General features: G+C 36.9%; 1 protein-coding gene across 1 annotated transcript; it reads left to right on the forward strand.

Annotated features, from left to right (window-relative positions):
- Nucleotides 1-4,597: 4,597 nt before the first annotated feature.
- Nucleotides 4,598-13,230, forward strand: LOC116182153 (leucine-rich repeat-containing protein 15-like; the record flags this gene model as incomplete). Its single annotated transcript, XM_031502654.1, has 3 exons — nt 4,598-4,811; nt 12,132-12,439; nt 12,681-13,230. Coding segments are annotated over exons 1-3 (1,033 nt in total), but the record flags the coding sequence as incomplete, so codon positions are not given.
- Nucleotides 13,231-13,234: the final 4 nt, after the last annotated feature.

Raw genomic sequence — 13,234 nt, forward strand, 5'->3', positions numbered from 1 at the left:
TTTGGATTCTTTACCAGAGTTATAGATCGAAGTTCGTGAATTGGCAATGTACGTAAAAAAATAAAGAAGGCCCTTTTGACATCTCCGTTAGTTATAAACCGAATTGCAAACTTTTTTATTTATGAAAGTATTTAAATAAAATTTGATACATAGGCACTTGGAATAAAAGCAAATCTAACACCAGGTTTAAAATTTGGTTTTTCACATGCTATAGCCACTACCTATAGTAATATCTCGAGTAGTATTAAATGGCATTAAATGTACACAGTCACAGTCACAGTTTCAATAACATTTCCAGTTTGTGCGACATTCACCATGATACCTTATCTCAAATATCAGCCGTGCTTCGAAGTTATATGTCACAGTGAAAATGTCACGTTACATCTGCTCTCTTTATTTTTCATGCATAGAATGTAACTTGCAGTTTGTCTACAATTTAATTTTGTTTTTTTTTTTAAATATGAATTTAATTATTCTGTTGTTGTTTAGTTATGTTAAGATTTTGAGTTTTTTGTTGTGTTTCTTTCTTTTTCTTTTTTCTTATTACCTACACTAAATAATTGCGCGTTAACTATTATGTATTGTCCTGTAATTGGAATGTCTGTTCTGTTGGGCAATAAATCTCTATTATTATTATTATTATTAAATGTAAATTAATTACATTAACTTAGAATTATCTACATTAAATTACATTAACTGAATTAACTTGAAATTAACTGCATTTACAGAACATATTAACTACATTAAAAGTTAATTTTAATTCATTAACTACTGTTTGTACACCGAATTAACTAGGTGGTTTACCCCTCGGTTGCCGCCGACACAGTGGAGCGGCGCCACTTGCTACACTCAAATTGTTTATTTACCGCCCGCCAAGTTACAGACTTTATTTACAAAAAATATGATTTCATTTTTTGGGGTAATGTTCAGAAGTAACTTATCTAGAAAACTGTCGGTTTACTTTTTGCATAAATCGTCTTGATCGAGAGTAAAACAATAAAACAGGTTAGCGCAATAATCGGTTCAAAATATCTAATCTTTAAACAGCCGGTATTCAGTTGCTATAAACTTTTTAAAAAAATAGTCCGAACATTTTGTAGATAAAGGTCTAAATTTATAAAATATAAAATTTATATACTTATTATTAATATAAAATTTTATTTTTCAAAAACAACAAATTTTTTAGGCGGACGCTCTTATGGAAATTTACATTGGGTGCAGTGGGTACAGAAGGGCGTAGAGTTGCATCTTCTCATGATGCTGTTGCCGGGGATATTTTGTACCATACATATTGTCTCGCAAATGCGATAAGGGACGCTGAAAAATCGAATGGTCAGACTAGTCCTCCTAAAAACTGGGCTTTAAATAAATTATGGTATGAACTAAAAGTGCACAAATATCTACAAGTGTCTTGGCGACTGCTTCAATCGTAAAACAAGTTGTAAATCAGCATAAGCGCATTTTTGTTAATGCAGGTCAGTATTATATTAGCGAAGTTTAAAATTTTCGATCTCACGAGTAATTTTGGCTGCGTTAAATAATTAATTTTATTTAATTTCAATTGACGGTACGTCTTCATTTTGTAAAACAAATGTAAAACAAATAATAAGTTTTTATACTGGTAGCGCTATCTAACGGTAAAATTATAGCACCTCCGAAACCCATATCGAAATTATTTTCTTCAATTATCGATCTCACAAGTAATCTAACTCAAAATAGACTAGTGCCTGCACATCTACACTATAGCAGAAAGCTTTTAGTGAAAATTTGAAGTCTCTAGCTATTGTAGTTGTGGAGATCTAACGCGGACAGCCGGCCTGCCAGCAATAACGAATATAATAGCGTATTTTTTTCAAAAATGCGCTAAAAAATGAGCAGAATGATGAAGAAATTTAAGTTCCGTTAAAATTTTTGAACGAAATATAGGTAATACTTTTGCCGTCAGAATTATCTCTATATTGTTACCGTGTTGTCTGTATAATGTACCCAATATATGTTTTGCAATTTTCTGTGCCTCCTGTATGTTTTTTTAACACCTCAATCCGAAAAACTATGTAAAATGCGTCTGGCATAAAAATTTATATATTTGGCCGCCATATTGGCCGCCATTTTGAAATTAGCCAAAAATCAGCTTGGAAACATCCGAATTCGGGTTCAGCAGACATTTTTACCCTTATAAACGCACGTTCCCAAAATGGCTCATTAAATGCCGTTAGACTTGCGATTTATTAACTATGGCCACCCAACTGTTATATTCTGGGTCGATTAAACACAAAGCTAATCATTTACCGACAAAAAACAATTATATTGGAAAGACAGTCAGTCTTTATAATCGTAAAGTACTTCGCAGTGGCCGGATTTTAAGGATTATGAAGATAATCACAATTTTCTTTTAAATTTAACTCTTCAATGGAATGCATGTGCGTGGATACGTCATCTGGCTCTGAGTGCCTGTTTTTATTTCATTAATTAGAAAATAAATCAATTACGATGAAATCTACATTATGTATTTATTTATAATTTGATTAAGAAACGAAAGCCTGTATGCTGAAAAGCTTTAGGAAATGTCCGTAAATGATCAAATTCCTCGTCTCATTCCGACCTGCTCCGTAACGTCTCTTTCACTGCAGTCCAAGATCTGGCACTGCAACTTTAACTTACTTACCCTATATTTAGTTGGCAAGTCTGGGGAAAAATTGATAGTAGTAGACTTCCATTTCGGAACGACAGATCTTTCGCACCGCTTTCAAGTCTCGGGTAGTTCGAACTGAGTGGTACAAATAAATGAGCCTAGGTTGTGTTATTCTATGGTCGGCTCTTTTGTATGTTAGGACGTAAGATACAACCAGGAAGGAATTACTTTTTCAAATAAATATTGGTTGGAATTATACATTTATTTCTTTTTCAATCACGATCCAAATTCATACAAAACATCGAGCGAATGAACAATTTTGGGAGGTCTTAAAAGAAAACGCGTACTTTGTACAAATAGTAATAAATGCCAAAATTTGGTTACATTGATCTTCTGGAGCAAAAAAAACGTAGGCCATTGTCCCCAAAACAAATTCATTTAAATGACAGTTATGTTGTCGAAAACTACTATGCAAAATTATGAACTACGCAATAACTACCTCCTCGGAAATCTACTACGCATAAGCTTAAAAGGGAAATTAGACTTTCTACAGGTAGTTTGGTGCTAACGATACCAAATTGTAGTTTGACATACCTACTCGCCTGGAATATCCCAATAGGGTTGACATGTATTATTATTATTAATTAGAGTTAATACATGTAGGGCATCAAAGAAAAAGAATTCGGTTGCAATATAGAGAAAATCCATATGCAGCTAGCCTAATACGACAATAAAAGGTCTTGCTTTAGGCAATAGCTGTGGCGTGTAACCATTATAATAACTCCAATTAGTTCCTTTACTATTTCTCCGCAATTATCCTTAACAGTCGATTGTCTATAATTAATGTGTTTGCTTTACGTTAATAATCACCAAAACTGCATTTATGAGCTTATGTATTGTTTTATCCTCTATGGTCGTTGAAGATTAACGATGTTTTTTAAAATCGAATCGTGTAAGAAACTCTGTACATTGGGACACTCTGGAGCATCTAATTTATTTATCTTGTTGATTATAGGTATCCAAGTTCACCAACCTCTTTGAAGTTGGGAACTGACCAAATGTGATGATAACTGCACTGATTTTAATGTTGAAAGCATTACATAATCGAGTGAAAAACAATGACCATCTTTCCTTCATGGAAAATAGCCCGAAGTGCATGTTTTAATAAATTAAATATGTCTCCCAATCATTCGAGTTTTTTTCAAAATACTTAGTCAATCTCGAACTCTCTGTAAAAATTTGCATAAACATTTAGATGACCTCATTGGGGTGGGCAAAGAAGGAAAACTATAACTTTCCTCTCTTCTATAAAACGTATAGCTTTTTACGTTACAAAGCTGTCGGTTGGTTGAAGAAAGTGACTTTTCGAGTACGTGAAGTGTTTTATTAAAATGTATTAGGTCACATGAGTACGCGGTTGAAAAAGGCGAAGACATCGAAGGATGTGCCATTATACGAATGGCATTCTCATAAACGAGCTAGCAATTTCAAATTCAAGGGACATTTTAAATGAACAATTCAATTTTAAAGCAGCTTAAAATAAGGTACGAGATTCAGAGAAATGCCGGCGTTTTTATGACATTATCCAGCTTGACAAGTTGGCACATGCTTGCAATACGTAATACTCGACAAGGTCCGAGTACGTTTAGTGCAATGGACTTTGTATACAAATTTTGTGGTTATCGTAAAATATCGGAAAACGCGATTCGGAAATAAGCCGAATTTATGACCCGTGTTTTACGTCCTCCAAAATTGAACTTAAAAAAAAAGTTCGACTATTTGAACAGCTGAAAACAAGATTCTGTACGGAGAATTCAGGTTATAAATGAATCGAAACGAACACCTAATATGGAATACGGTCACCATTTATGTATAGTCAATGAATTTATTATCGAGAACCACCTGAGCGTAGGTTCCATTGTTCACATTTAATTCAGTATTCAATTCCATCCGACGAACCGAACGTAATGCGCTTAGTTCCTAATATCTTATTTTTCTTTCAGAATGTTTTGGTTTCGAGGGGCGCTGATGTGGCTAGGCGCCCTTTGCTACGTGGCCGCACCCAGTCCAGATTTGTGGAAGTGTCCCGACATTAACCAGGAGCCGATCGTCGAATGTAGCTGTGACATGCCGCATACGCTTAGGTGTACAGGCGACCGATCGGCTCTTGAAGTTATTGGTAAGTCAGTTTTTGCTATTCTTCTTTTTTACTACTACATTAAATGGGTGCAGTATTTCCTCGTGTATATTGTAAATTTGATTACATATGCCGGGTGGATGAAAAATAAGCTGAGGCAAGAAAAGGGTAGTGTGTCACTTTGTCAAAGACAAGTAGAAAACGTGAACGAAGGTGTTATTACTAATAACTCCGCACCCTATTATCTTACGATCGTACTTAAACGAGAAAATTCCAAGCCATCAAATCCTTAAAGGAATAGCTCTGTATTGAATACAATAGAAATAGTACATTATATATCAAGGTAGAGAAGTACAGTATTATTGCCTGAGCACCAAGATTACATCTCTAGGCGCTTGCGCCGAGGGGTGTAAGGTGCGAAGGCAATAATAGACTTCTCTACCGTGGTATATATAGTATTTTTTTCACTACAAGCACTTGAAATCCTCTAAATTAATTTTTTCAAAATGTGATAATTTTAGGTATGTAATTTCTCTGGAAATGGCGGATGGTGGCAATTATTCATTTTAGAGAAGTTGTCCTAACGTTTATTGAGCGAAATTTCGGGTTGTGTTTTCTAAAAGTGACAGCGTGACAGTTCTCATTATTGACTACTAGTTAATAATGTCCACATTATTAACCACTTTGAACAAATGCCGAGAAAGCCTACTTTACAAGTGGAAAAAAAGGTTAATAATCATGTCATCAGACGCTAGTAGTAAAAAAAACCCTTTACCTTACTTATACAGCAACTAAAACTACCATTTGTGTCGGTTAGCCTTGGAATACTGGACCATCTCTAAATGTGTCTCACGGATAGAAAAAAAAAGGTTGATTCTGAATCCGAAATGGAATACTTCCTTAATTTCGACGTTCCAAATCGAATATTACGTAATCCAACCGTAATATTCGAATTCATATCTGCGTACAAACGACAGAAATGAGCCACAATGAAAGCTGAAGGCTAGGCTAAAGGAGAATTTACTTTACGTGTTTGTTTGTCTCTTTGAGAGATGATGCGATTTTTGGTATAAACCATAATTAATAATAGACAGTTATAGTCCAGGAAATGTATAATTTTAGGATGCAAAATTCATGGTAGTTTTGGAATTTTCAACTTCCCACCAAAAATTCCCCCCGCAACTCCCCCAAATTTTGAAAAAAAGAAAAAATATCGTTTTTAAAAAAACCGTTATTTTGTGTATTTCAGAGAAAAAGTATCTGGAAATTTGGAAAGTAGACAAAACTTGAGACAAAAAAAGCGTATGATATTTTGACGTAGGGCGAATGGGTAGGGCGTTAGCGCGTCTCAGAACATGAGCCTTGGTGCCGTACGCACGCTAGGACATTAGACGATAACTGCAGGTGTTCGCCACTTTCGCGACCTTGCCTGTTTATCGCTGACTGTCATTTTCAATTTCTTGGTTCATCCCCTCCCCTGAAGAGCGCAGAAAGATTGCGAAGGGAAAGAAAGCAGTCATCGGTTGACATAATTTTTGGTGAATCTATGACTCCTTATAGGCCAGGCAAATTTTTTATCCAACAGCAGAAATAAACATCGCCTCATTGAAATGATTAAAAGGAAGTCGACAGTGCGACAAACTGACGAAGACGCAGACTGCCTCATCGTTAATACAGAAAATTGAAATGGCTTCAATTCATCCATCGGTGATTTGATTATTGTCGGCGAAGATATACATTTATTAGTTCTATTAACTGCACTTGCTCAATTACTTCATGAAGCACAGATCTACTCACCCTTTTGTCTTGAAGAAAACATAGTGACTAAAAACATACTATTTTTACACGGTTTCAGCGGCTGTGACTCTACGTCTTCGAGTTTTGGCGACGGGAAAACCAAATTTATTAAAGTCTTCGTCTAGAACCCAGATTTGTTTTTCCTAGCTTAGCTGTTTCTGATTCCAAATGCAGACGCACAAGCTATTGCAAAAGCTGGGAATCAATTTTTACTTCGTTTGTATGATTGCAAGAATGCCAACATGACTTTAAACGGTTTTAGACATCAGTGTTTCATTAGGACTGCGTACATCAGTAAACACGATATATCCTCTTTGCCTCCAACATGAAGCAACACTCATTCAGGACGTACCACCAAGTCCAACTTTCGCTAGGAAATGTCATGGAAGCACAAAAATGGAGCTGGAAAAGTTAATCTCCTGGGTGCAAAAAAAAGGATGCCGTGGCGCGTGTATATGCAGGAAAAGTTGGTTGAAATAATGTGCCTCGAGTGCAACAATTCATGCGCCAATAGCCCTAAAGATATCGTCGAAGATTTTGATGAAGAGAATGGACAAGCAGAGGATTTCGAACTACTATTTGAAAAGGTGGTCCATCAAGCTGATGAGATTATTTTGGGGAAATCACGGAAGAATTGTCAGATTAGTCGTTTCTAAACTTCCCTTTTTTGTCTTCGTTCAACAATGGATCAATCAATCTACTTTAACAACGGGACTTTGAAATCAATTAAATCTTTTTGGTGCATGAACCTACTTTTCAGCTGTGGGCCCTCAGCTGCAGTTAAACGGAAAAGAGTAGGTAATTTAAAATTTCTTTAAATAATTTAATTTAATTTAGTAATAAAAGTCTATATTTTTTAAATAGGTAGATGTGTTCTTAATTCTGAACTTGTCTGAAAATAGACGGGGAAAAGTTGGAGATTGAGGGTTGACTTCCAGATGTTGAAAAATAAGAGAGCCCCCTACGTGCGCAGTGTAGTACGTAAAAGCTTGTAGGACGTTTTTGGTTGCATACTATTTATATCTACATTTCAAAATTGTAGGTATTTTATTCGTGAAACCACAAAAATCTACATCGCGAGTACGAACTTGTCCACTAATCTCTTTGACCTAGTGGAATGGTGACATTGCTAAAGCGGAGAGGCGAATCTACTTAATCTGGGATGAACAGAGTATACAGTTATTAATAAGTGTTAATGCTATATAATTTGTTAAAACGAAATTAAAACAATTCCTCTTACTTCTGGGGAAAAAACGACAAAGGAATCTTTGTTTATATTTTTTAAACCAACAACATTTTCTTTGCATGCTTTGTAAGAAGATTTTACTTTTCAGATGCGATGTTTCGGTTTTTAAATTTCAACATCAACCTTATTTTTGAAATGCGGACTTTTTCATTTTTAAGTCGCTTTCAATTTCCCAAAAGTAATGTAGCAAGTGTTTGTACATCAATAGTTTTGGGAAATCATAAGTAACTCAAAAAGGTCCATACACAAATAAGGTTGAAGTAGGTATCTAAAATTTGAAATGTTTTCCAGGAAAGTAAAATCATTTTCTCATAAAACCTAGAAAAGCATCTTAAGAAAGTGCTGGTTTTTCCAAATAATCAATAATAAAATTTTAAAAACGAACAGTTTCCCTTCGTCTTTTTTTCATTCCTGCTTGGGCGTCCGACTTCATTGTATCGGGTGAAGAAAGCGGAGGAAGTGAGGGGACCTTTCAGAAAATGCTTCTCTTATCATACACTAACGCCTCACCAAAAATAAGCTCGTTATTAATTTTGCCTATTTCCGATTTACGATTTTGGGAGACTGATGGGCCATTTTCATCAGAACAGCACATTCAAACTCAACTAAAAAATGGCTTACTTGATGGCGAAACAAAGTACAGAAGGTTTTTCGAAAATTAGGTTGGGTGTACTTTAGTACACAGATACGAGATGTGATCACCAATTTCGTTCAAGTCTTATACATCGGTGTTTTAAAATTTATAGAATCAGAATCATACTACAGTCGTTCTACAGTTCTGTTGCGATGCAGTCCTGGATAATACCAGAGAAATTTGCTCCCATACATTTGTAGTTTCCCACCAATTTCGTTAAGGTGATTATTAAACGAACTGTATCAATAGGAAGGAATTAAATTTTAGGCGCAGACAAATGTAAAGTTTCCAATGCGAGTATCTCGAAAACGAAATGTCGATAGAAGGTACTCATAAATGTAAAGTGGAAGGGCTGGACGAGAAAATTGGAAGGCCGGAATGAAGCGTATCAGTCGGTTTTGCAAGAATGTTGAGCCAAGGTATATATCCCCTCCTTTAAGATAATCTTGCACAATTAGGTACATTCTGCCTAAAATGATTGGTTTGCACAAATGCTTCAACCGAGGCTTCAACTTTGCGATTTTCAGAAAGGACAACTCTTTAATGCCCTAAGAATATTAAATTGGGATTAGCTAACCAAAAACCAACAACCGAATCAAACTCTTCTTTGTAATATACTCGTACTTACAAAAATCCTGTGTCACGGTGTTTGTGTTCGCACTCCTCCGAAACGGCTTACCCGATTTTTATGAAATTTTTTGTTGAGAATAGGAAGTTTCATACCGCTAGATGATTACATAGTTCGCCGTGTGGGCGAGGTGAGGCGGCGCGGCCGAGCGTATGTTTCATCGAAGAGGGGTCTGCTAGTATATAACTAAACTTACGTAGTGCACCTATATTTTATGTACCCTCATAAAACCAAATATGGACAATCATCTCCCATTTCTAGGATGTGCACCACAGCCAACACTCTATGCAAAAATTTCAGTTTTTTTGGTTTACCTACTATATCTTTATTTAAAAAATTATTATTTATAGAAAATAGATATGTCTTGGAGTAACAATATTTAGTTTTATATTTCCACCTTGTATATCGTTTGCGTCAGTTTTATGTAGTTATTTAGTTTTTATTTAGTTTTGTTATAATGGGCAACCGTTAATAAATAAATAAATAAAAAAATAAACTAATAATCATAAAAAGAGACCTAAAAAAACGTAAACAAGCGATAAACAGACCAAGTGCCTATAGAAACAGTCAAAGTAAAGTTACAACCGTCTACATTTTCACAAAGCGCAAAATTACAGAGGCTTATTGAAGGTCCTTTATTAACTGGGTAAAAACGAATTTTTTTACTATAGAAGTTCCGCAAGATGTAATGGCAGGTTAAAATTGATACTCCCCGCGCTTTCGAAAATGAAAGTGTAATTTGAATGTGATCGTGACGGGTTCTTAATTAATTTACCAAATTGTTCTCCTCTGGGTGGTAAGTCCGCGAGGTCCAAATTCAATTTAATGTAATGTAATTTTGTTTTTCCCTTTTTACATCGGCTAGCTCAATGAAGACTTTCATCACTTACCCAGTTGCGTCGATCGCCCACCCCAGTTTCCTTGTATTAGATAAGAGAGGTCTCCATAATAAAGTGACAATTTGCAAATAAAACAACAATACTGAAACAAAACTAAACTTCGTTTTTACGTGTTAATAACACGCAAAATTAAATAAATAATAGAGGTATCAAGTGATCAGTGCGTTTTTTCCCTAAATAGTAAGGGAGGTATTGCAGTAGGGTAAAAACTAACCCTCCACTTTTTTTACGGAAATACACGTTTAAGGCCGCCTGGCATACATTTAAAATCCTCAGACACTCCATTCTGCAGATATTTGCACTGAAAGATTTGACATCATTAATAGAGATGTCTCGTCCTGACGTTCCACTTGCTTTAGAGTACTTTCCTCCGACAAACCGTTTTTGAAATATGGATATCACCAATGAATCTTTTCTTCCAGACGTCCCAATCGCCCTTTGTGAGTACGCTCTTCCGACAATCCGTTCTGGAGGAGAAATATGGTTAGTAGAAATTACTTCCTTTCGTTCAGACCTGGCACACCTTCAAGGTATAGGCTACCTATTGCAAACATTTTAGGATTCTAGGACCATTCCCCTAAAAGCAGCGGGCCCGGACGGACGCACGGACGGACGGATGGACAAAACGCAAACAATACCACATGCTATGCACTAAAAACAATTAACGACCGAATCCTTTATTTATCCTTTATTAATATCTGATTTGCAAAGAAATTTGTTTTAAAAAAATTCTCCCTTAAAGACTCCCCCATTTTTTTGGGCTCATAGCTAGAATACCGACTCTTCCCCCAATTTGGGTACCCTAGATGATTTAATTACTTGTCTTTCTGGAACTCCGTTCTTGTGACGGGATGGCCGATTTTTTATAAAAATGTTACCTTCTCAACAGATGCGGTGGTAGACGTCTAGGTGGCCGTAGGTATTTGCGTTCGAAGGCGCCGGAATGTTGTATGCGTAGTGATAATTAGCTTGTTAAATCAACTGAATAAATTGATGGGAACATACGATCGTTTAAAGTTACCTAAAACACATCAAGATTGTATTACCGTCCGTCAGACTGGCGCTAGTAACTTTCCCAGACGTTTAACCGCGTGACGCATCCAAAAACCATTGATACGTAAAATATAGATCGCCAAACTCCTTCGGAAACTATTGACTTGAATTGAAAGCAACCAAAATGAAGAAGCCGCCTTCTAATGGAAACATTAGAGGACGTCTTTATCTCTATGATGTTTTGTAGGCAACAATTCGCTGTCGATTCTTTGTGTACATTATACGGTGCACTACTCTTTCCTGGGTCACTGCATTGTGAAAACCTCTACCTCCACTAGACTGATTTGCCTGCCATTCAAAAGTCCATCGCCGAGGCTAAGTATTCTGTTTGTGTATCACGTCACACTGCAAAAGTAGGAAACCACGTCTTCATTCCAAATTGCGAATAAATGAGAACCGATGCCTTAAATTAGGAATGCTAATTAGAGGTTAACTAAGTGTGTAGGTAGGGTGCTCGGTAACACACTTACAGCTTTCATTAACGAAATTTTTTGCGTAGGAGGCAGGTGCAATGAATAAGCTGTTGCCACGAATTTAGCATTATCCATTAATTACCATTTTCACTTCTCCACGTGCCCAAAATATAGGTAACGCAAATCATTTAGATCGAAACAATATTAAAATGCTGTTACTTCTGTTTTTTGGCTTCACGAATTAGACGATGTATCTAAATTTCTCTAGCAAATAACCAAGCGCTTGCATTGGTGCTCTATTTTCAGGACTATACTTAATTAAGGCCAAATTTTGGCCATAAACAAAAAAATCTTGATTAAAACGCGCCAATCCACTGCTAAAATGCTCCATGCATTCCTCCGGTTTCTTTTTCTCGGAGTAATTAAAATAAAATGCAAAATTTGAAACGGTTAAACAACCAGGCAGTGAGATTGATTCGTTGAAAAACTTATTTTACTCTCCTTACTACGACAGAAAATCTGAACACCAATTCACAGTGACATCTTGTTCTCGTTCTCTCAATTGTCAATACTCTCACTATTTTACAAGAGTAGCACATCTTATATAAACGAATTGAGGAATAATGTATACTTGAAAATGCATGGAAAGCAAAGTGTATGAAAACTTTAAACTGAAAGATAATTCTTTGCAGGACGGACGCTACGTTCATTAGATTCCGCATCGGTATCCTTACTTGACTGTACAGTACAGAACCTAAGTTCACTTCCCGGATCCCTACTGGAGGGAGTAGCCCTTCACGGTCTAGTCATATCATCTGGGGAAATAACCGACATTCACCAAACAGCCTTCCAAGGACTAGCATCCCCACTTCAAGCCTTGGGACTTCCTAACAATCAACTTACCTCAATACCCACGCTCGCTCTAAAGTCGCTACCCGAACTCGACCGCCTCGACCTATCCGGTAATAAACTACGAATTCTCGATGCGGAGTCATTTAAGGTAAGAATTCCTCCGGGTCCGCATCTCCTAACCTCTCAGCTTTCAGGGTCTCTACAACCTTTCCTTCGTCGAGCTGAGCAACAACGTTCTAACCAAAATCTTTCCGACCACATTTTCAAAGCTCCCGCAGCTGCGAACGCTACGACTACGCGGCAATCGTCTCTCAATCGCGGCCTTATCAAAATTAGACCAAATATCTACGGTCGAAGAAATCGATCTTTCGGCGAACGCGTTCGTTCAGGGTCTCTACAACCTTTCCTTCGTCGAGCTGAGCAACAACGTTCTAACCAAAATCTTTCCGACCACATTTTCAAAGCTCCCGCAGCTGCGAACGCTACGACTACGCGGCAATCGTCTCTCAATCGCGGCCTTATCAAAATTAGACCAAATATCTACGGTCGAAGAAATCGATCTTTCGGCGAACGCGTTCGTGGGCCCCATCGACTCCCGCACATTTCCCAAGATGCAATCCCTGAAGTACCTGCAGCTCGCTCACAATTCGTTTACCAGCATTAAAATGGGATGTCTGGAGGGATTGGGGAATTTGACCGTTCTCTCCCTTCAACATAACCAAATTGACGTTATCGAGGATCACGCCTTCATCTACATTTCGAGGATAATCGAACTGGATTTGTCACACAACAGGATCGTTGCGGTTTCCGGCGCGTCTTTGGCGCACTTACTGTCGTTGAACAACTTGGACTTAAGGCACAATTTTCTTCGAGCTTTAACGGCCGATTTAGTTCAGCCGCTGAAGAAATTGCAGAACCTTAGACTGGACGACAACGATATATC

This window comes from Photinus pyralis, unplaced genomic scaffold, assembly GCF_008802855.1.
Source record: "Photinus pyralis isolate 1611_PpyrPB1 unplaced genomic scaffold, Ppyr1.3 Ppyr1.4_unclustered_Scaffold4060, whole genome shotgun sequence".
Classification (NCBI taxonomy): Eukaryota; Metazoa; Arthropoda; class Insecta; order Coleoptera; family Lampyridae; genus Photinus; species Photinus pyralis.